Source organism: Scyliorhinus torazame, chromosome 2 (assembly GCF_047496885.1).
Source record: "Scyliorhinus torazame isolate Kashiwa2021f chromosome 2, sScyTor2.1, whole genome shotgun sequence".
Taxonomy (NCBI): Eukaryota; Metazoa; Chordata; class Chondrichthyes; order Carcharhiniformes; family Scyliorhinidae; genus Scyliorhinus; species Scyliorhinus torazame.
The window spans coordinates 242,052,191-242,076,519 of record NC_092708.1 but is presented as its reverse complement, the minus strand read 5'-3'; the positions used below and the strand labels follow the sequence as shown (position 1 = coordinate 242,076,519).

At 46.4% G+C, this 24,329-nt stretch overlaps 1 protein-coding gene across 1 annotated transcript in view; it reads right to left on the bottom strand.

The window, feature by feature from the left end:
• Positions 1 to 24,329, bottom strand: part of dcaf5 (ddb1 and cul4 associated factor 5) — a 157,632-nt gene that overhangs the window by 32,036 nt on the left and 101,267 nt on the right. The window contains exon 6 of the mRNA XM_072485650.1: positions 19,031 to 19,244. Within this exon, the coding sequence (XP_072341751.1) occupies positions 19,031 to 19,244 (214 nt within the window). The remainder of the gene's footprint in view (positions 1 to 19,030; positions 19,245 to 24,329) is intronic.

Below are 24,329 nucleotides of genomic sequence, written 5' to 3'. Positions count from 1 at the left end.
AGAAATTGAAAGGCTGAGAGGTAACTAGAGGTCTTCAAGATTGTGAAAGGGTTTGATGGGGTAGGCATAGAGAAGATGTCTGCACTGGAGAGGCTTTGAAAACCAGACACAATAATATAACCATGGTATAATTCATTGACTTGTAGAGGTTTAACAGCACCTCTTGATTTTTGTACTCTTGCACCAGTGTTTCTAAAGCCTAAAATCCTGTGATTTATTTTTAAAAAGAGGACTTTATTAACCTGCAAATACACTTTTTAAGACCCGAATTCTTAAGCTGTGCACATCCAATGCTTTTTCGGTTTGACATTTGATCTACTTTTTCTTCCTCCCAAAAATCTCCACATCAGATTTCTCCAAATTTCACCAAGTCTGTCGATTCAAGATTACCTTCTTGGGATAATTGCAAAAGGCCAGCCATGGAACCTCACCCCAGCAAGAATCTTGAACATGGAATTGGGAGGGGGATGGGATTGCTTGAAAAATCGCAACGTGTTTAGATTAAACAGCTGAAATGCAAATAATTTATTTTATGTAGAATTTAATTCTGGAATCCAAAACAAACCGCACTGGAACTCAAGAGTTCTTGGACTTGTCATTTGTAACCAAAGTTATAGTATATAACCAACATGTTCCAGGAAATGTTCAATTAATAAAAACTTGGGGAGCTTATTGATTGTTGAAAATTGAATTGTTTTAATTTTTAAAAATATCTTTCCCAACACTACACAAAAAACCTTGATGCTTTGGTGTCTGGCACTTCCTGTTTGAATCATTGATATTATGTTATTAAGACACCAAGGTATAAATGAAAAAATAATTATCTCATTCTCAAATCAGGCCTCTACAAAAGATACCAATGAGTGAAATACAAGGTTGCGCTCAAACCAACAATCACTTCGTTTTTACAAGTTTCTGGTTAAAAGTTCCTAAATTTAACCCGTCAAACATTTCAGAAATCTGGCCCAAATAACAAATCACATAAATTCAAAACTCGGCTGCTCATGCCTTAACTCGCAACAAGTCTGGTTTCCTATGCCCTAGTCTACACTGGTTTCCTGTCAAGCAACATCTTGATTTCTAAATTCTCATCCTTGTTTTCAAGTCCAGCCATGGCCTCGCTCCTCCCTATCTCTGTAATATCTTCCAACCCCACAACCCTCTAGGATAACTGTGCTCTAATGAAATGAAATGAAAATCGCTTATTGTCACAAGTAGGCTTCAAATGAAGTTACTGTGAAAAGTCCCTAGTCGCCAAATTCCAGAGCCTATTCGGGGAGGCTGGTATGGGAATTGAACCGTGCTGCTGGCCTGGCCTGGTCTGTTTTCAAAGTCAGCGATTTGGACTTGAGCTAAACCAGCCCCGCGTGCATTCCTGATCATAATTGCTCCTCCACTGGTGACTGTACCTTCAGATGCCTCAGTCCCAAGCTCTGTCATCCCCTCTCTGGCTTTCTAACTTGCTTTTCTCCATTAAGACTTTCCTTAATACTATCCCTTTGACCAAGCTTTTGGTCATCTGACCGAATATCTGGTTCAGCGTGATATCTTTTCTTATAATGCAAATGCCCCTGGAAGCACCTCCTTGGGACTTTTCATTAGGTGAAGGGTACTATATAAATCTAAGTTGTTGTGAGCTGGAACACAACTGAAATTTGTTTCGGAGGGCCAGGAGGAAATAAAACGATTACTCAGGATGCAAGTTGGCTACAAAGAGTAGGATCAATCTGAAACAATAGAGACAGTTTTTCTCCAGCCGCCGATTTGTGAAATCACTCAGTAACCAAGGCAGTTTAATAATAAAGAATGGCAGGTTAATCGGATTACAAACACAACAAGCAGGATATTACTTGCACTCCATCGCTTGGTTACCTAGGAAGTACAAAGTTCAAAAGCACTCACAGTTTGTACATGGAGGTGTGTTCTAATTATTGTAAAACTGGAGCTGGCTGGTCCTGGCTCCAGGAAGCCAAAAAAACACTCCTGATGGCTCTCTTTCAAATTAACACTGCATCTCAGAAGTATGAGCACTGTACAAGCAAACTGTGAAATGCTATTAAGCAATGCTTTCAACATGATTTTAAAATCAAAGGATTGTCTTCAATTGGTGAAATGATTAAAAGGGCATGAGAGGGACTTCGATGGAAGGTCACTGAGGGGGTCAGGGGCCGCCCCGTGCTGGGCCGGAGGAGGTGTGGCGCACGGGCTAGAGGCGGGCCCAAGAAGGGTGATGGCTGACCAGTGGGGAGGGGGGGGGGCACTTTGCCCCCCAACTAGGTTGGTCACTTGGAATGTCCGGGGCTCAATGGACCGGTGAAGAGGGCTCGTATGTTTGCACACCTTAGGAGTTTGAAGACGGATGTGGTGCTGCTGCAGGAGACACATCTTAAGGTGGTGGATCAGGTCAGGTTGAGGAAAGGCTGGGTTGGGCAGGTTTTCCACTCGGGGCTGGACTCTAAGACAAGGGGTGCTGTGATTTTGATCAATAAGCGGGTGGCGTTTGAGGCGGGGAGGATAGTCTCGGATGTAGGAGCGAGATTTATCATGGTTAGTGGTAGGCTACAGGGGATGAAGGTAGTGTAGGTCAACGTGTATGCGCCAAATTGGGACGATGGGGATTTTATAAAGCGGGTGCTGGGGAAGATTCCGGACCTGGATTCGCACAGGCTGATTATGGGTGGGGATTTCAACACGGTTATTGATCCAGGCCTGGACCGGTCATGTTCGAGAACGGGAGGGGTGCCAGCAATGGCAAAGGAGCTGAAAGGGTTCATGGAACATATTTGGGGGGGGGGTGGATCAGTGGAGATTTAAGCAGCCGAGAGCCAGGGAATTTTCTTTCTTGTCCCATGTTCACAAGGTCTATTCCCGGATAGATTTCTTTGTTGTGGGCAGGGCCCTGTTGGCGGGGGTGGCGGGCACGGGCTATTCAGCAATTACGATCTTGGACCATGCTCTGCACTGGGTGGACCTGCAGGTCAGTATGGATGGCAAGCAGCGCCCGCACTGGAGATTGGATGTGGGGCTGTTGGCAGACGAAGCGGTCTGTGAGAGACTGAGGAAGCACATGCTGAACCTACCTGCAGGTAAATGACACGGGGGAGGTCCCAGCAGCGGTTATCTGGGAAGCGCTGAAGGCGGTGGTGAGAGGGGAGCTGATCTCGATCCGGGCTCACAGGGACAGGACGGATAGGGCAGAGACAGGCCGACTGGTAAGAGAGAGCCTATGAATGGATAGGAGTTATGCGGAGACTCCAGAGACGGGGCAATTGAGGGAACGCCGGAGGCTGCAGGCGGAATTTAATTTGTTAACTACAGACTTCCGGTTGCGGTGATGCCTAGCTAGCCGCACGCTTCGGCGGCTCCAGCTCCGACGGACCTTCGGGCTCTTTTAAGAGCCCCAACGGGGAATTTTTCGACGACGCAACCCGGTGTGGGGTGTGTGAGAAGGGAGTCCCCCCCAAACGAAGGAGGAAAAAACCGGCGGCGGCGGCTGCAGCACGAGGAATCGTCGACCAAAGGGTCAGAAAGAGAGAAGCACAAGATGGCGGCGGAGAAAGCGCAGGCGACATGGGGGCCTGAGCAGGATGAAATCGTGAGACGGTGCGTGGAGCTGCTGAAGAGGGAGGTGCTGACCCCGATGCTACAGGCAATTGAGGGGCTCAAGGAGACATTAAAGACCCAGGAGACTGAACTTCGCATGGTGGAGCAGAAGGTGACAGATATTGAGGACGAGATCCTGGGCCTGGCGGTTAAGACACAGACGCACGAGGCACTTCATAAAAAGTGTACTGAAAGGATCGAGGCTCTAGAAAACGGAGCGCGAAGGAAGAACCTTCGGATACTAGGTCTCCCTGAGGGTGTGGAAGGAGTGGACTGTGGAGAGTACGCAAGTAAGATGCTGAGCTCACTGATGGGTGCTGAGGCCCCTGCGGGCCCCATGGAGGTGGAGTGGGCAAATCGGATTCCGGCGAGAAGACCAAAAGCGTGAGAACCACCGAGGGCGATAATCGTGCGATTTTACCGCCTTAAGGACAGAGAAGAGGTCCTGAGATGGGCTAAAAAGGTGCGGAGTAGCAGATGGGAGAATGCTGTGGTACGGATATACCAGGATTGGAGTGCGGAGGTGGCGAGAAGGAGGGCGAGCTTCAACCGAGCCAAAGAGGTGTTGCATAAAAGGAAGGTGAAGTTTGGCATGCTGCAGCCGGCAAGACTATGGGTCACGAATCAGGAGAGACACTATTATTTCGAGACGGCGGAGGAAGCATGGTCCTTTATCAAAGAAGAGAAATTGGACCGGAACTGAGGGACTGATGCTGCAGGAAATGTTATTGTTATTGTTAATGTTAAGATGGAAGTTAATTGAGAAGTAAACAGGGAAGGGGGGAGACATTGGGGAAATGTGGGCGCCGGTGAGGGGGGAAAGACGGGATATAGTCGGAGAATGGGGAAGGAGAGGGGGAGGGGAAAGGGAGCTGCGCCATAAGAGGCGGGTCAGGTAAAGGGATGTTCCCGCGCCAGAAAGAATAAGGTGGGAAGACAGGCGCAAGGCGGATGGGAGTTCCCCCACACGGGGGGGGGGGGGGGGGGGGGGGGTCGAGGAGTGAGCAGGAGTAGCCGGGGTCAGTTGAAGTCAGCTGACTTACGGAAGTGATATGGGGGGAGCAATCATGCTAGATAGGGATCTAGCGGGGGGGGGGGGGGAACAACTGGGTTGCTGCTGCGGAAATCCAAAAGGAAATGGCTAAAGGGTGGGTGGGCGGGGATGGTGTGCGACGCTGGGGGAGCGAGCGGGAGCGCGGAGGCGGGATATGGGACTGGCCTATAGAAGGTAATGGCTAGTCGACACGGGAGGGGGGCAGGTATCCCCCTAGTGAGGGCTGATCACGTGGAACGTGAAAGGCCTGAACGGACCGATAAAAAGGGCCCGAGTGCTCGCGCATTTGAAAGGACTAAGGGCAGACGTGGTTATGCTCCAAGAGACGCACCTAAAGGTGGCGGACCAAGTTAGGCTAAGGAAAGGATGGGTGGGACAGGTGTTCCACTCAGGACTGGACGCAAAGAACAGAGGGGTGGCCATTTTGGTGGGGAAACGGGTAGCATTTGAAGCAAAGAACATCGTAGCAGATAGCGGAGGTAGATATGTAATGGTGAGTGGTAGGCTGTAGGGAATGGAGGTCGTGTTGGTTAATGTGTATGCCCCAAATTGGGACGATGCGGGATTCATGAGACGGATGCTGGGGCGTATACCGGACCTGGAGGTAGGAAACTTGATTTTAGGAGGGGACTTTAATACGGTGCTGGACCCGGGGCTAGATAGATCCAGCTCAAGGACCGGAAGAAGGCCGGCAGCGGCCAAGGTACTTAAGGGGTTTATGGACCAAATGGGGGGAGTGGATCCATGGCGATTTCTTAGACCTAGGGCTAGGGAGTTTTCCTTCTTCTCCCATGTCCATAAAGTGTACTCCCGGATAGATTTTTTTGTGTTGGGAAGGTCGTTGATCTCTAGGGTGGAAGAAGCTGTGTACTCAGCCATAGCGGTTTCGGATCATGCCTCACATTGGGTGGACCTGGAAGTAGGAGAGGACAGGGAGCAGAGAACACTCTGGCGATTAGATGTGGGACTGATGGCGGATGAGGGAGTGTGTGCAAGAGTGCGGGGGTGTATTGAGAGATACCTGGAGGTCAATGACGACGGCGAGGTCCCTGTGGGAGTGGTCTGGGAAGCATTAAAAGCGGTGGTCAGAGGAGAGCTGATCTCTATTGGGGCCCACAAAAGGAAAAGAGGCCTAGGAAAGGGAAAGATTACTGGGGGAGATTTTAAGGGTGGACAGGGAATTTGCAGAGACCCCGGAGGAGGAATTGTACAGGGAGAGGAGATGACTCCAGACGGAGTTTGACCTTCTGACCACCAGAAAGGGGGAGGTACTGTGGAGGAAGGCACAGGGGAGGAGATATGAATATGGGGAAAAGGCTAGTCGCCTGTTGGCGCATCAATTGCGAAAGAGGGCAGCAGCGAGGGAGATAGGAGGAATTAGAGACGAAAGGGGAGACACGGTGCAAAGGGCAGGAAAGATAAATGAGGTGTTCAAGACCTTTTATGAGGAACTGTATAGGTCTCAACCCCCAGAGGGAGAGGAGGGGATGCGGCAGTTCCTGGACCAATTGTGGTTCCCGAAAGTGGAGGAGCAGGAGGTGGCAGGCCTGGGGGCGCCGATTGAGGTGGACGAGGTTATTAAGGGACTGGGAAGCATGCAAACAGGGAAGGCCCTGGGGCCAGACGGGTTCCCGGTGGAATATTACAGAAAATATGTGGACTTGTTGGCCCCGTTGATGGCGAGGACGTTCAATGAGGCCAGGGAAGGGGGGACTCTACCCCCGACGATGTCGGAGGCGACGATATCGCTAATTTTGAAGAGGGACAAAGATCCGTTGCAGTGCGGGTCCTATAGACCTATTTCACTATTGAACGTGGACGCCAAATTGCTGGCAAAGGTACTGGCATCGGAGGATAGAGGACTGTGTCCCGGGGGTGGTGCACGATGACCAGACAGGGTTCGTAAAAGGGAGACAACTGAATGTTAACGTGCGATGACTATTAGGGGTGATAATGATGCCCCCAGTGGAGGGGGAGGCAGAGATAGTGGCGGCAATGGACGCAGAGAAGGCATTTGATAGGGTGGAGTGGGAGTATTTATGGGAAGTGTTAAGGAGGTTTGGGTTTGGGAACGGGTTTATTAGCTGGGTTAGACTTCTTTATGGGGCTCCAACGGCAAGCGTAGTTACAGGTCGACATAGATCGGAGTATTTCCGATTATATAGGGGAACAAGACAAGGATGCCCGCTGTCTCCATTGTTGTTCGCGTTGGCAATTGAACCTCTGGCCATGGCGTTGAGAGACTCCAGGAAATGGAGAGGGGTGATTAGAGGGGGAGAAGAACACCGAGTCTTGTTATACGCAGATGACCTATTGTTATACGTGTCGGATCCAGCGGGGGGGGATGATAGATGTTATGCGAATTTTGAGGGGGTTCGGGGAATTCTCGGGGTATAGGCTAAACATGGGGAAGAGTGAATTATTTGTGATACATCCAGGGGACCAGAGTAGTGAGATGGAAGGCTTACCGCTAAGGAAAGTGGAAAGAAACTTCCGATACCTGGGGATTCAGATCGCTAGGAGCTGGGGAACCTTGCACAGACTTAATCTGACACGGTTGGTAGAACAAATGGAGGAGGACTTCAAGAGGTGGGACATGCAGCCTCTATCGCTGGCGGGCAGGGTGCAAGCAATTAAGATGATGGTCCTCCCGAGGTTCTTATTTGTATTTCAATGTCTCCCTATACTAATCACCAAGACCTTTTTTAATAAAATAGACAGGAGCATCACGAGCTTCGTGTGGGCAGGGAAAGTTCCGAGAGTAAGGAGGGGGTTCCTTCAGCGTAGTCGGGACAGAGGAGGACTGGCACTACCGAACTTGGGTGATTACTATTGGGCCGCCAATGTGGCAATGATACGTAGATGGATGATGGAGGGTGAGGGAGCGGCGTGGAAAAGACTGGAGAGAAAGTCCTGTAAAGGGACGCGTTTAGAGGCGCTGGTGACGGCGCCGCTACCGTTCTCACCTAAAAAGTTTACCACGAACCCGGTGGGCTGCTAACATAGCCATGGTTAGGAGATGGCTGGGTGTGCATGGAGACGGCCTCGTGTGAGGGCACATGTTTAGGGGCACTGGTGAAGGCGCCCCTGCCGGCACGTTACTCCACCAGTCAGGTGGTGGTGGCGACCCCGAGAATCTGGGGATAGTGGAGGAGACATGTGGGGGCATCGGTGTGGTCCCCAATCTGCGATAACCATAGGTTTGCCCCGGGGAGGATGGATGGGGTGTTCCGTATTTGGCGGAGAGCGGGAATAGAGAGGATGAGGGACTTGTTCATAGAAGGAAGCTTTCCGAGTATGTGGGCGGTGGAGGAGAAGTTTTCGTTGGCTGGAGGGAATGATCTCCGGTATTTACAGGTATGGGACTTTTTATGGAGGCAGGTGGCAACCTTCCCACTCCTGCCATTAAGGCGATTCAGGATAGGGTGGCTTCTAGAGGATGGATAGGGGAGGGGAGGGTCTCGGATATATATATGAAGAGCTTATGGGGTCGGAGGAGATGCAGACCGAGGAGCTGAAGCTTAAGTGGGAGGAGGAGTTGGGGGGGTGAGATGGAGGAGGGTCTGTGGGCGGACGGGCTACGAAGGGTCAATGCCACCGCAACATGTGCCAGGCTCAGCCTGATCCAGTTTAAGGTTGTTCACCGCGCTCACATGACGGCAGCCGGGTGAGCAGATGCTTTGGGGTGGAGGGCTGATGTGCGAAGTGCGCGGGGGGGCCAGCGAACCATGTCCATCCACATGTTTTGGGCATGTCCAAAACTGAGGGGATTTTGGCAGAGGTTTGCCGACACCATGTCTACAGTATTAAATGCAAGGGTGGCAATGAGTCCGGAGGTGGCGATTTTTGGGGTATCACAGGACCCGGGAATCCAGGAGGAGAAAGAGGCAGATGTTCTGGCCTTTGCTTCCCTGGTAGCCCGGAGGCGAATATTGCTGGCATGGAGGGACCCAAAGCCCCCGAAATTGGAGACCTGACTTTCAGACATGGCAGGTTTCCTTTGTCTGGAAAAAATGAAGTTCGCCATGAGAGGGTCTCTGTTAGGGTCCGCCCGGAGGTGGCAACCATTCGTCGACTTCCTCGCAGACAACTAATCGTCAGCAGAAGGGGGGGGGGGGTTAGGTTAGTGTAGCGTGGGAAGGGAGGGCGGTAAGTAATGGCAGGACCTGCGGGAGAGAGTGGCGGAATTTGCACTATGTATATTTTCTTGTTTGTTTCTTTTCTTGTTATTTATATTGTGGATTTTGTTGCTGTTAAACTGCCAAAGAAAATACCTCAATAAAACGTTTATTAAAAAAAAAAGGGCTTTGAGATAATTTTCATTATTTTGGTTAAAAAGCAAGGAGGGAAGAGACATCACTTAATATTTTAGTGTATTTTAAAATGCCAAAATAGCACAATTTTAATCATGAATCACATACATTAGAAAAATTGCTCAACACCAACTTATGCGACTGGGGGAAAAAAAGGACTGAAATTATGTCATCAAACCCACAACTCACATTCATGCTTTATGTTTATATAGTGCTTATGAAAAGGTACAAGATGATGTTACACATCCTAAGCAGCTTTACAACTCGCATACCATGGAGTCTTTTATAATAATCTTTTTTGATCTGAAGCATTAATGAGACAGTCAATGTTTTACACCAATATGGGAAATAATATGTTCAATTAATAAAACAAGGGGTGGGATTCTCCGAGCCGAAATCGCGCTCGGCGCGGGGGCGGAGAATGGTACGTCAGAACCTCGATCGGTCCGACGCCTTCCTGCGATTTTCCGGGGACCGGAGAATCGACGCGGCGCCAGTCGGAAACCATTGAAAGAGGCCCCCATGGCGATTCTCCGCCGACAATTGACCGAGTTCCCGCCGGCATGGTTCCACCCAGTGGGAGTTCAGAATGGTGGCTGCGAACCCAGTCCGCAGCCGCCCTGGTGGGGGGCAGAGGGATCCATCACTGGGGAGTCTCCAGGATGGCCCGGCTTGCGATCAAGGTCCACCGATCGGTGGGAGTGCGCGATCTGGAGATGGGGGGGGGGGGGGCTTATATTTCTGGGGCCGCCGTGTTGCGCGGGGGCCGCCGCCGCAGGCAGCCACCGTGCGCATGCTCGGACCCAGAGCCAGTGAAGGGCCCGCACCGGCAGACGGAGCTCCGAGGACTACTCCAGGTCCCTGCTAGCCCCTTTCAAAACGGAGAATCACTCTGGACTTTCTCCAAGAAAGTCCAGATCGATTCGCGTCAGTTTTCCCGCGGGCGTGGGGACATAGCCCCATTATTGGAGAATTCCGCCCCAAGTTCTTCACAAACAAAATAAATTGACATTGTCAAATAATTATTGGTGTCAAAGCTTTTCATCTTGCACTCACCAGGACAAATGCAAAAATACAAAACTCAATGGGAACAACAATTTACACTGCACGTGAAGAGATGCTGATTGGTTGTTAAGTGGACTGATTGGTACGGAGGTGTTGCCATGGAAAATGCATCAAGGAACAGTTAACTGTCAACCTTTTATTTAGATTAAAATCTGGCAAGTCAACTTTGATTGGTCAAGGCATTGCAATGGGCAATGAACCAAGGAATGGTCCATATTTTGATCGAGTTGAAAAAGGTGCAAAGCACTGCGTGTTTTTGTTTGCAGAGAACAGGGCCCGGTGTCTGAATACATTTAGCTTCCAACATGTGTAAGTGAACCTCATTGCAAGCCTGACTGATGAGCTTAAATTAACTATTTGTGTGATTCTTTAAAAAATATATTTTATTCAGGTATTTGCATAAACAAATAATAAACAAAACAAATGAAAGCAGAAGTAATATTATACAATGCAATAAATGACCAACACCCACTACCCCGTGCAAAATCCCTCCTCCAGTCCTGCATTCCCCATTTTAACCCCCTTAATCACCCCTGTTTCCTCCCCCACTCTGCTGACACCTCAATCCTCCTTAAAGAAGTCAATCAATGGCCTCCATCTCCGAGCGAACCCATCAACTGTCCCCCTCAATGACAAACTTGATTTTCTCCAGCCCCAGAAATTCTGCCAGGTCACTCTCCCCCCCCCCCCCCCCCCCCCCCCCCCCCCAAACGTTCGGCAGCTCTGAGGCCCTCCACCCAAGCAAAATCAGTCTCCGGGCTATCAGGGGGCAAAGGCCAAAACATTGGACTCTCCCGCCCCCTGGACTCCCGGAACTTCCACCATTCCATATATCGCTACCTCTGGACTTGGGGCCACCATTATCCCCAAACCTCGGACATTACGTCCGCAAACCCCTGCCAGAATCCCTTTAGCTTCGGACATGCCCAAAACATATGAACATGATTCGCAGGCCTCCCTGCACACTGCCCATAACTATGTACTCCCTCACAGAACATACCCATCCTCGCCACGGTCATATGCACCCTGTGGACTACTTTTAAACTGAATAAGACTGAGCCTCGCACACAACAAGGACGCATTTACCCTCCGTCGAGCCTACTCCCATGTCCCGGACTCTACTCTCTTCTCTTCTCTTCTCTCCTCTCTCTCTCCCCCCCCCCCCACCACCCAAGCTCCTCCTCCCACTTCCACTCAATGTCCCCACCAGGGCCCCTCCTGTGCATCAGCTCCTTGTAGATCATGGACACCTTCCCCATCCCTGCCCTTGACAGCAGCTTTTCTTGCAGCCCCAAGGGTGGCAACCTGGTAAAGGATGGCACTTCGCTCCTCACAAAATCCCAGACCTGCAAGTACCTGAAATCGGTCCCCCTGGGCAGCCCATACTCTTCCTCCAGGTCTTTGCAAAGCTGCCCCCTAGTATCAGATCCCTGAATCACTCAATCCTGCCTGCAGCCACCCCTGAAACCTTGCATCCAGCCTCCCCGGTGCAAACCGATGATTATCACAGATCGGTGCCCACGCCGAGGCATCCTCTAGTCTTAAATGCTGCCTACACTGTATCCATACCCTCAGGGCCAACATCACCACTGAGCTCACGGAGTACCAGGCCGGCGAGAACAGCAGAGGCGCCGTTAACAATGACCTCAAGCCAGTCACCCTACAAGTGGCCGCCTCCACCCACCCCCAATACTGACCCCTCCCCCACTACCCATTTCCTAACCATAACGATGTTTGCTACCCCAGTAGTAATTTATTATATTTGGCAACGCCAAATCAAAATACCCCCCCCCCCACCACCTTGAGAGCCTTCCATTTTCTTTGAACATTTACTTATTAATTCAAAAAATGTTGGCAATGGAATTAAATCTATTTGGTTGACAGTCAAGAGTCATTGAATAGCGTATACTGTTAGCTTTCCAATTGCTGCCTGAGGCAGCACTGGGAGTGAAGACCTTGCCAGGTGGCCTACAGGAGGTGTACAGGGGTGGAGCTGCTGGAGGTGGGAAGCCACTAGATGCAAATACCAGGAATAATTCTAATTAGAGCTTGTAATCTTAGTTCAAGAAGATGAAAAAGCATCTGGCTTCCTATCCACAATGTACAAGCTACTTATGGGACATACATTGTACATTTGGGGGCAGCACAGTAGCATTGTGGATAGCACAATTGCTTCACAGCTCCAGGGTCCCAGGTTCGATTCCGGCTTGGGTCACTGTCTATGCGGAGTCTGCAAATCCTCCCCGTGTGTGCGTGTGTTTCCTCCGGGTGCTCCGGTTTCCTCCCACAGTCCAAAGATGTGCAGCTAGGTGGATTGGCCATGATAAATTGCCCTTAGTGTCCAAAATTGCCCTTAGTGTTGGATGGGGTTACTGGGTTATGGGGATAGGGTGTAGGTGTTGACCTTGGGTAGGATGTTCTTTCCAAGAGCCGGTGCAGACTCGATGGGCCAAATGGCCTCCTTCTGCACTGTAAATTCTATGAAATTCTATGAAATTTGTAGCATGCCTTCCACATGTAACTGAAGAATGCAGAAAATCATCCCAGGTCCCCACTGCCTTAGGTGGGCAGCTACAACCTGTGTCATGCCCACACATCAAAATTGGCCTCTACACAAGTCTCAGACAGTCTCAAAATACAATTGATAACTGAAAACTAACAATAAATTTAAATTTGAGATTTGCATGTTAAATGAAGTTCTTAAAGACATCCTGTACATAGGATGTGCAGCAGTTCAAAGCTCTCCCAAAACACTGAAAAATGAGCTATGCACATCCAATCCAATTCAGGAGTGTTAATATGATTCACATTGGACCCCAGGTACTGAAATCAATATCCTCCTTTTAAAAGAAAGTAATGGGAAGGAATTCAGGAGGCTTCAGTTTGCCATGAGTTGAGAAGACATTAACTTTCACCCACACATCTAAAAAAGTTTGCTTACCCGTAAAAAGATCTGGTGTTAACGCTTTGTTTTGCTGTTAACTGCATATTAAAACAGCAGTTGACACTGACTGCACAAATTTACTCCAGTTTACTGGACTTCCCACATTCATGCGCTAATTTATTTCTCTGCAACTCCTGACACCAATTGGAAAGGCATCAGGAATGGTTGGACATGCACATTCGGCACTCATTGCTGCTGCCAGCACATAGACAACTGTCCCCAACAGGTTTCGGATTGGTGGCAACAGCATGGGTGAAGTTTTAAAACTTTGTTTTGTATGGGTTATAATTTCTCAAAATGTAGACCAGGATAGCAAATCCACAACAGAGTCAGAGGTAAAATGCCAATGAGACGGTAAAGGTAGTGCCAGCAACAATAGCAATGAATGTGTCAGCTATAACATTTCATAATGGAACAAATCATATCTGCAAAAGAACTGTGCCCAAAGTACCCTGTCCAAAGATTTCTCGTTCGGAATGTCGGGGTCGGGCAAAAATTTGAAAAGTTTTGGGCCGTCACTCATTGAAAAGGCTTTGTGGAGAAGGTAGCTGCACATCCCGGTTGGCTCAGTTGGTAATTAATGGGATTCAAATCTAGGGTCATGGTCTTCAGCACCACACTGGATGATAATATTTTTTATTGAATATTTTATTTAAGAAGGTAATAAAGAAACCTTTTGACAAGGTAGTTTAGGCACAGTCCTTTGGTATGGTTTGTTCCATTGCAAAATGTTGTTTCAGACACATTCATTGGAAGGCATTTAGCACTGAAGGAACCAGTTATTGTTGCTGGCACTGCCACTACTTTCTCGCTGGCATTTTCCCTTCTGCCTGTGTTTGGTTTTGCTATGCTGTTCTTAATTTTGAGGCATACTTTCAGGGTGGAATATGCAGTAAAAGCAACACCAATTAAGTGCCATCTGCAAAAATGAAAACTGATTGATCCACTTGATGAAAAGCTGAGCCCTCAATACAAATTCCTGGCGAACGGCATGTCACATTCCGCCAATCAGGATATATTCCTTTTATCCCTACTCGGTTTCCTACCTCTCAACTAATTACTGACCCATTTGGCAAGGTTACCTCCAATTCCATTTGTTTTTATTTTTATTAATGATCTCTTATGCGGAACCTACTTAAAAGCTTTCTGAGGTCCACAGAATGAGCTTCAATAACAGGAGATGTTTGGTCCAGGAGGTACAGGACCAAAGGAAACAAATTTATAGCATTCCATACTACCGCCCGCAGTGCAATCATCAAACTGCCAACTGCCCGGAGTGAGAGAAATTAAGTTAGTACAGTGCCTTTTTGTTGCCCACATTCCTGGTTAGATATTGTCAATTCCCAATACAGGGCTAAACTAACCTCCAAATGAGCTAATTTATATGAATTTACCCAACACTGCTAGATTATTTAAGATCACAATCCACTGCATTCCTGACCACGGGGCTGCAATTGGCACAGATCTGAGGATAAATAAAAATCTTTGATTGTTCGTTACTTTGTTATAGGTTTGCCCTTTGCCAGAAAGCTATCCCAATAAATCCCTTTAAAAAAGATACCAAAACAGTTAATGAACTACAATGGATACTTAATTCTTTCCATTCAAGCACATATTGGCTCTATTCATGCTGGCAAGGCTGTGAAATCAATCACGGGACTTTAAGATGAAGTTTCGATCAATAATGGCCAAATCTCAATCCTCAGAGCTGGAGAATATAACAATTAGCTGCAGCTCAGCTTGTGAAGCAGTTAAAACCAGCAATATCACAGCTAACAGAAACGATAAATTATTGCAGTCACAATCAGATGATGTGAATTCAGGTGGAAGTTCACGCTCTGAAATATTCAAGCCCGTCACCTCTGGCCAGAAATATTCCTAGGCTTGCCAGCAGGAAATTACTCCCAGGCTCGGCAGAGAGAAGGTCCCTGAGGCCAAAAGATAAGGCAAAGTGCCGATTGAATAGCGGGGTGTTTCTCGGCCGCCATAGATTTTTTGCAGTTAATTTGCTCCCTATATTTTACTCACCTATGATCCCTGTCCTTGCCCGATAGTGTTGGCTCACTGCGTCCCAGCACAGCACCTTCATCTTAAAGCCACTAACCAGATGTTGAATTCCCCGCACAGTTTCAGCCTTCTCAGTTTTTGTAATTACCTCATTCCAATCTCCAGGTGATCACCTGCCTCCCTGGCTTTTTGAAGCTTCTCCCGTTTCTTTTATCATACTTGGCAGCTGTGCCGTGTCTTCAGCAACTGCGCCCTGAAGCATTCCCCTCTAATCCTTTTGGACATGTGTCGGCGACCACACCTTTGGTCACTCCTCCAGATGTCCTGTCCCTTTGCTGGATTTCCAATTTGATCCGTTTCCTCCTCTAACATTTTTCAACATTACAAAATGCAAATCGTTCTTATCCCAGAATGTCAGTAGTTGTCTTACGACCATGCAAACAGACCAGCATCTCTCAGTAAACCCTTTAAGTTCGGAATCTTCAAGCTCAGACATAATGATTCAATTTATTTAGATATCACTTCTGTAGCCACCCATGAAAAACAATGGTCCACTTAGTTGCTATTCACATGACTTGAAACTTGACCAGGAACACTGAGGGACAGGGGTTGACGGTTGGATAGGGATGCTTTCACAGAATGGGGCAGCACGCAGAACCAGTCTTGTAATGTGGGGTCAGAAATTAGTACGAAGGTTGTTGTTGAATGGCATAATCTAATATTGTGGTTAATTATACACAGACTGGGGATTAAATCTGGGGCCTTCAAGCTGTGTGGCTTAGCTGTACACTGGACAAACTCAGTAGGCTGCCTGGGTAAATTGGATAGTTCAAACATACCAGACAAGGTGGGTGCAAAACATTATTATTTGCAAAAGGTAGTGTACTCTTAGGTTTGCCAATACAGTACAATGTACAAGAGGAATTACCACCGTGTTCAAAAGTCCGTAATAGGAGCAGGATACTCAGCCCCTCCAGTCTGTTCTGCCATTCAAGTAGATCATGGCTGACCTAACTCCTTTTTCCCGTCTGTCCCCATAACCATTGATTCTCTTGTAGATCAAAATATATGTCGAAGTCAGCCTTGAAAATATTCTTTGAATCTTTCTCCACTGCTCTCGGAGGAAGAGAATTCCAAAAACTAACGATTCATTGAGAAGAAATTCCTCCGCATTTGGGTTTAAATTATTTTTTAAAACTTATTTTTAAACTGTGCCTACTAATCTGAATTTTCCCACAAGGCGAAACACTCTCTCGGAATCCAGCCGGTCAAACTCCTTCAGAATCTGAGAGATCACGTCACGTTCTTCAAAACTCCTGTAGGCATAGGCTAAATCTGCTCAACCTTTCCTCATAAGACAACCCCTTCTTCCCAGAAATCTGCCCAGTGAACCTTCTCTGAACTGTGTCCAATGCAGGTATATCCCCGCTTGAGGAAGTAGACCAAAACAGTATCTTATGTGTGGTCTCACCAATGTCCTGTACAATTGCGGCAAGGCTTCCCTACTTTACTCCCATGTCACTTGCAATAAAGACAACCATCCCAATTGCATTCCTAATTGGTTGCTGTACCTGCATGTTAACAAGGACACATGGATCCCTCCATTTTGCAGTTTCCCGCAATTTTAATAATATTCTCCATTTTTATTCTGCCTGCCAAACTAGACAACCTCATATTTTCCCACATTATATGGCATCTGCAACATTTTTGCCCATCACTTAGCCGATCTAAATTTCTTAGCAGAATCATTGTATCCTCCTCACAACTTGCTTTCCTACCTATTTTTGTATCATCAGCAATTCTGGTTGCAATACACTGTTCCTTCATCCAACTCATTATTTTAGATTGTAAAAAAGTTGATGCTGTGGCTACAATTTTCCAACAAAGAAATTATCCATTTAACCCGATTCTCTGTTTCCCGTTAGTTTGGCATAATTTTTCAATCTTCTTTGAATACAGGGAATTGGAGGAAATCACACATGTTGTACCCGTTTAAAAAAAACCAGAAAAACAAATCTGGCAATTGAAGGTCAGTTAGTTTAATGTCGGTGGCAGGAAACAGTTTTTAGAAACAAAAATGAGAGAAAATTTAACAGCCATTTGGACAAGCATTGATTCATTATAAAGAACAAAGAAAAGTACAGCATATGAACAGGCCCTTCGGTCCTCCAAGCCTGCGCCGACCATGCTGCCCATCTAAACTAAAATCTTCTACACTTCTGGGGTCCATATCCCTCTATTCCCATCCTATTCATGTATTTGTCAAGATGCCCCTTAAACGTCACTATCGTGACGTAGAGCCATTACAGAGTTTTTAAGGGCAAACTGTGTTAGACTGATGCGATTCACTTTTTTTATTGGGGTAACAGAGAGCACTGCAGTTAATGTTTGAAATGGACTTTCAAACTAAATATTAGATAAAGTACGACACAGCAGACTAGTTAACAAAATTAAGTCCATGGGATAAAGGGGCAGTAGCAGAATGGATACAGAATTGGTTAAGGGATAGAAATTTGGAGAGGCAGCTGAACAGATAGTCTTGATCCTTATCACACAAAAGGTCCTGAATTCCTTGCACTAGTCGTCAGAGGAGGTGATGGAGGAGGCATGACTGTCTTTGAAATAAACAAAACCTTTTGCCATCTTCTTCGATCATTAACACAAAATTTGGTACACTTCAAATTAAAGGGAAGAAATGTTCAGCACTAGCAGCATAAATCAACACTCACTCAATTATGAGGAAAGGTCCTCAAAGTTAAGGCACTTCTATTAAAAACAGCAAGGTCTAGTATCAAATGATACATGTGACAAATCCTAGTTTTAGAATTGCTTGTAATTAAGTGGGACAATAATATCTCAGAAGATAAATAATGTGTTAACAGGCTTGTCAATCACATTTCAACTGGTTTCAATTACAAACACTAGACTAGTTTCGACAAGTGGATTTCATACTTTTAACAATGAACAAAAGTCCAGGATAATGGAGGACAGCAACCAGATGGCAATTCAAATCCTGGCTAGCAGTTCCAAAAGGCCACTTCCACGTGTGAAATGTCAGTAAAGGGGGAATAGTAATAATCTTTATTATTGTCACAAGTAAGCTTACATTAACACTGCAATGAAGTACTGTGAAAAACCCGTAGTCGCCATGCTCCGACGTCTGTTCGGCTACACAGAGGGTACTCTTACCCAGATGGAAATTTCCACCAGCATTCCAAAGCCCATGAACTCAGCTCTACAAGTACATTGTAATTTGCATTGCAATCTACTCTGCCCAAATACCAAGTGATGAAAACTCAACAATACGATTCTCTGCTGCCGACCCTCAACATGAATAGTCCTAACCTCATATCCCACCCTGTAAAAATTATGGCTCATTTACTACTCAAATATGTTAAAGAACATCTCATCAACATCTTTGTTTTTTTGTTTTAGTCCCATATACTCAAAGGGAGACGACTAAAATATGGACACAATGCAGTACTCAAAAGTTTTGTCTATTACATATATTTAATAAAATCTCTATCGCTGAGCTCAGCCATAAAAAGGCAAAATGCCCACAATTTAGGGAGATAAAAATATAAAAGTCTACTAGACATTCCAAACATATTGCTGCACTGAATAAAAGCAACAGAATAGTTCACAGCTTAAATGCAAGAGAAATACGTCTGACATGCGCAATTAGGAAACACAGGCATTTTACCTTCCTGAAAGATTTCCAAATCCTGGTGTAATACTGCTACTTTTTCCACTAAGAGTGTATTTCTTTCCAAAACAGATGACATTTCTTCATACCACTGCTTATATTGTTGAACAAGTTACTGAATATGTGATTTATTTGTTAAAAACAGCATTAATTTATGCAGCGATACTATATCCATCTTTAAATGTGCACATATAACTTAACTGAACAATTCTATAAACAATTTAATACAATGATGAGCAGTCAGCTTACTCTCAATGTCTCTCAGACCCCAGCAGATGCAAACATAAGTAGCGAAAAGCTACTTTTCCAGTCATTCCTTTTATTTACTTTTCACTTACTTGATCACGGTCTCCTGCAAAGCAACAGCTCTTCATAGTGCAGGAATTGAAATATCCTTGGTTATCAAACTCAAACACAGATTGCGGCGAGTGAATGTCATATAACACCGGAGGTAGGCGACGTCGTAGTGCTAACAGCTGGGTCCCACTACTATTGAAGCGGACACTCATGGCACTCTGCATGGGAAGTTTCCCTCCATAACGGAGCAAGGAACTACAAGAAGAACACGGAGTTACAAAAAATATCTCAGTAAATTACTCACCTGCAGATGTTCTGATTATTAAAGAACGTATCTCTGCTACGAGTCTCTGTTATGTAGAGATCCACTATAAACCCATCTGCTTCAGACAAGCAACCAATGTCTCCATGGAAAAATCAATCCTGAATAAGACATGTGAAAACTGCCGTATTTATTGAGCAGCAATGTTTTTTCATACCATAACTAATTGATTGCAGATCTGTACAAGAGATTAAATAGAGGTTCATCTGACAGGGTCCGCAGTCACATTATACAAAAATTCAGAAATATAGCACACTGGCTGAGAGCTAGTGAATCACAATCAGGAATAATGCAGTTCAAATACCAGTAAAGGCCTACTCTTTCACACAGGGATTCAAATCAAACAAGTCCAGTAATATATTTCTGGAGCGTCCTGCTGGTTTATTTCATTTTTTGCTTGACGTGCCAAAATCATAAATCCTTTTTCCACCCCTCCCCCAAAAAAATTAGTTTTGGCATCAATGTTTAAAAGATGAGAATCCCAAACACAAAACAAAAATTAGGCACAGTAATGTAATCACAAATGCATATCTGCTAAGGAACAAAATTTAATAGATAACACATCAATCACAAGAACTTCTGGATGTAATACAAATGTACCTGTTATTTTGTATGGGGAACTTAATATCTGAAAACAATTTTGATCGACAACAAGATGTTCGCTACTTTATTTAATCGGTGAACTCCTTCAAGTTGTTGAGCTCACTACAGAACATGAGTAGACACGTCAAAAGTCACACAATACATCAATTAGTCTAAATGATGGGCCTCAAGAATCCCGCAAGCACTGTCTTAATTGATTTGCGATCTTAGTTAACCATCACGGAGTCTGGAATTGCAGGATTACGAGCAGGGGGAAGAACAGCAGTAGAAAATTAACAGGCTTAATTTTGTCAGTTAAGTTTTACTTGTAGCAATAATACATTCATGCTCAGTAATCCTGTAAAAACATTTTCGTCCCAACACCAACAGAAATTAATGTTCAGTTCCTTAGCTGACTTGTAACTTTATGCTGAAAATTTACAACGGGAGATCCAGCTGAACATTTGTCTGAACTCCCTTGTAAAGCCCACTTCACTTCATTGACAGCACATTCTACAGATTTCGATACACATGGCTCACTGATATGATTAACAGTCGGGTGAAAGTCAGATGTATAATGATAGTCTTTATTGTCACAAATAGGCTTACATTAACACCGCAATGAAGTAACTGTGAAAATCCCCTAGTCGCCACATTCCAGCGCCTGTTCGGGTACACCGAGGGAGAATTTAGAATGTCCAATTTCCTTAAAGGACATCTTTCGGGACTTCTGGGAGGAAAACGGAGCACCTGGAGGAAATCCCCGCAGACACGGGGAGAACATGACACAGACAGTGACCCAAGCCAGGAATCGAACCTGGCACTATGAAGCAACAGTGCTTACCACTGTGCTACCGTGCCGCCCATTATATGTTTTATAGTTTTAAAAAATCCAGTTCACAGATGACATTAAGAAGGTTAATTAGAAACAAGAAAAACCATAGGCTAGATTCTCTGTAGCCCGTCGCCAAAATTGGCGATTGGGCAGAGAATAGATTCCTAGATTCCGACGCAGGAACCGGGGCCAGCGCTGGTCCATCATGCTCCGCCCCCTCCAATCCGGCATCATTGTGACGTGCCGCGTTACAACGCCATAGATGCGTCATCGGTTGCCCACCCACGATGCTCCGCCCCCATGTGCTGAGTTCCCGATGGCGGGGCCACGTGTGATCTCAGCGATGTGCCAACTCCGGAGTGTCCAGCGGCACAACACTCGGCCGGGATTTGTGCTGCTGGCCCGGGGGGGGGGGCCCTGTGGGGTTGCAGTTAGCGGGTTAGGATTTGCGCATGGCCAGCGGCATGTTTCACAGTGCGACCGGTGCAGGTCGTCAGCCCTGCGGATGCGCAGCCCGGGACCTGGCCGTTTCCGACGCAGTCTGTGGGAGTTCCATGCGCCGCCGGTGCTAGCCCCTCACCAGTGAGGCGTTTGCGTTTATCTTCGGGTCGTGAACCTCCTGTGGATTCTCCGTTCGCACCGGCGATTAGCCTCCGAAACGGAGAATCCAGCCCCATATATTACAAAATTCAGAAATCGAAATAAATTAAGCAAGTAAGCTCCGACCCTTCTAGTTACTTGAACCTCTAATTATAGCAGTGGGTTCAATTTTATGTATTTGTGGTTTCTCCATCCTCCAGACTATAATCAGGAACTCATTTTGTAGGGATTCAAAATAGTGAAGTGAAGTGGGCTGTGCAAGAGAGTTCAGACAATGTTCAGCTGCATTGGCCCTTGTAGGGTTTCAGCAAAAAGTTACAGGTCAGCTAAGGAACTGAGCATTCATTTCTGTTGGGACGGAAATGTTTTTACAACATAACTGGACATGAATGTTTTATTGCCACAAATAAAACTCAAGCCTGTTCAATTTTCTACTCCTGTTCTCATCCCTGCTCACAATCCTGCAATTCCAGACTCGGTGACCGTTAATAAGATCGTAAATGAATTGCGGCAGTTCTTGAGGGATTCTTAAGGCACATGCTCTGCCAACAGCTTTCCATGACACCATTAACCGTTTTGAAATTGATGACATTTTTGTGCATAATACAAAAAACCCACAAAAGAATAAGAAGTGAGGTGCACTCTTTTGCTTTCCTCAATTTTAATGTTTTCACCAATTTAGTTTCTTCAACTACCAGATCAAAAAACGCTGTATTTTTGCACAGAAAAAAGTTCACTTTTTAGTACTTTTTTAGCTCTCATTTTAAAAATGCAATACAAATTTATTTTTTTAACAGTACGTTTATTCTTAATTTGTACTTATTTTCCTCCACCAGAATATGGTTCTGGGGGCAGACAGAAGTGGAGTTCTGACCACAACCCACATCAGCCATAATCTTATTGAATCGTGGAGCAGGCTTAAAGGGCTGACTGGTCTACTCCTGCTCCCAAGTCCTACATTCCAACGTTCCTATATTTCGTCTCAAAGTTCCAAGGAAAAATAAATCTCACGCATATCCTATGAATGGAGAACTCTTGGCGAGGCAGCAAAGTATGAAAAATTAATCTAACATACTACACTCTTGAAGACTGTCAATCTGTACTAATGGACGTCTTTCTAACATAGCATGCATAATGTGGCCAGTTAGCATGGTATTAATCTTGCTCCTGTCAAACTGTCAGCTCTTCTACCCCTCACATTAAAAAACTGACATAAAACTTTTACTTCAACCATTCTTTTTCCCATCATGGTTCACACTATGCATTTATAGGAAAAAAACATATTTATTACAAATGATGCAAAAAGCTAGCAGATATCCTATATTCTGCTGCTCCAATGTTCATTAAAATTCCTCTAGTTGTTAATCCATCGAAGGTAACCTTTTCCAAAATATTGATTATGGATTAGTTCCAACCAACAATATAGCTGCTGGTTGACTTCCGGTGGAGGCCATGGAGTGAATGATCGCACATTTGGTGGCTCCCGCTTGAGGTGGAATTTCTTGGTTCTTTTTCACCCGAAACAATGAGTGTTTGCTGGTGTGAGGTGCATAAGCACGGAATAATAGAAGTGCTCCATCGGTGGGGTCGATTTATGGCTTACCAGACGAGGAATGTAACGAGTAAGAGGCAGCAGCCTAGGAAAGAGTTTATTCAAGACACTGAAAGAGATGGCAGAGGGTGCTGGGGCGTCCTTGCCTGCCCGGTGGTCTACTGAGCAACTTGTGGACTATTTGATCGCAAAGTTCCAGCAGCAGAGGCAAGAGGCCTCAGAAGACCTGCTAAAGGTGGTGGGGCCATTTAGGGTGGCTATTGAGAGTGGAGCAGAGGCTCGAGTGCAAGGTCTGGCACTCCAAAAGGTGGAGGGGTCGGTGGGAGAGCACGGGGACCGGCTGGCCTCACTGGAGGCGGAGATGGCGCTTGTGGCGGAGAGCCAGAAGAGTCAGAGGGTTTACAGCATGGAAACAGGCCCTTCAGCCCAACTTGTCCATGCCACTCAGTTTTTACCATTAAGCTAGTCCCAAATACCCGCATTTGGCCCATATCCCTCTAGACACATCTTACCCATATAACTGTCTAAATGCTTTTAAAAGACACAATTTGTCTGCCTCTACTACTGCCTCTGGCAGCTTGTTCCAGACACTCACCACCCTGTGTGTGAAAAAAGTGCCCCTCTGGTTGAGGGAGAAGGTGGAGGACCTCAAAACCCGTTCCAGGAGGCAGAATCTCTGGATTGTGGGGCTGCCTGAAGGGATCGAGGGGACGTAAGCCACAAACTATGTGGTGAGCATGTTTGAGAAGTTGTTGGGGGAGGGGGTTTGTGACCCTCTCCCGAAGTGGATCGCGTGCACAGGGCACTGAGGAGGAGGCCAAAGACGGGGGCGACGCTGAGGGCGATGGTGGCGTTACTGCATTGTTTTCTCGATAAGGGGAAGCTACTGAGGCGTGAAGCAAATGAAAATGTGCACCTGGGATGGAAATGTGCTGAGTATCTACCAGGACTTGGGTGCTGAGTTGGCCAAGCGGAGGGCGGTTTTAATCAGATCTAGGCTGCCCTCTACAAGGAAGGGGTAAAGTTTGGGGTGTTGTATCCTGATCATCTGTGAGTCACCAGAATCGAGGGTTTTATTTTGACACGCTGGAGGAGGAGAGTGAATTTATGAGCCACCATGGACTGGGAGATGTGAGGACACTGGGAGGCATGTGAGGACTAAAGGGGGGAAAGTGGTTATATTTGTTTTTTTATTTCTCGCATGTGCACCGGGTGTACTCAAGTGTTGTTGATGGGGGTGGTAAGATTGTAGGATCGCAGTATATGTGGCGATTTTAGTCTCTGGTGGATTTGCGGGTGGTGCAGGGGGAGGCTCAGCGGCTGCAGTTGGATGTGGGTTTATTGGCGGATAAGGGGGTTTGCGAGAGGTTGAGGGCAGCCACCCGAAATTCTGTGGAGCTGAACATTATTGGAGAGGTTTCTGCCTCCACGCTGTGGGAGGCACTGAAA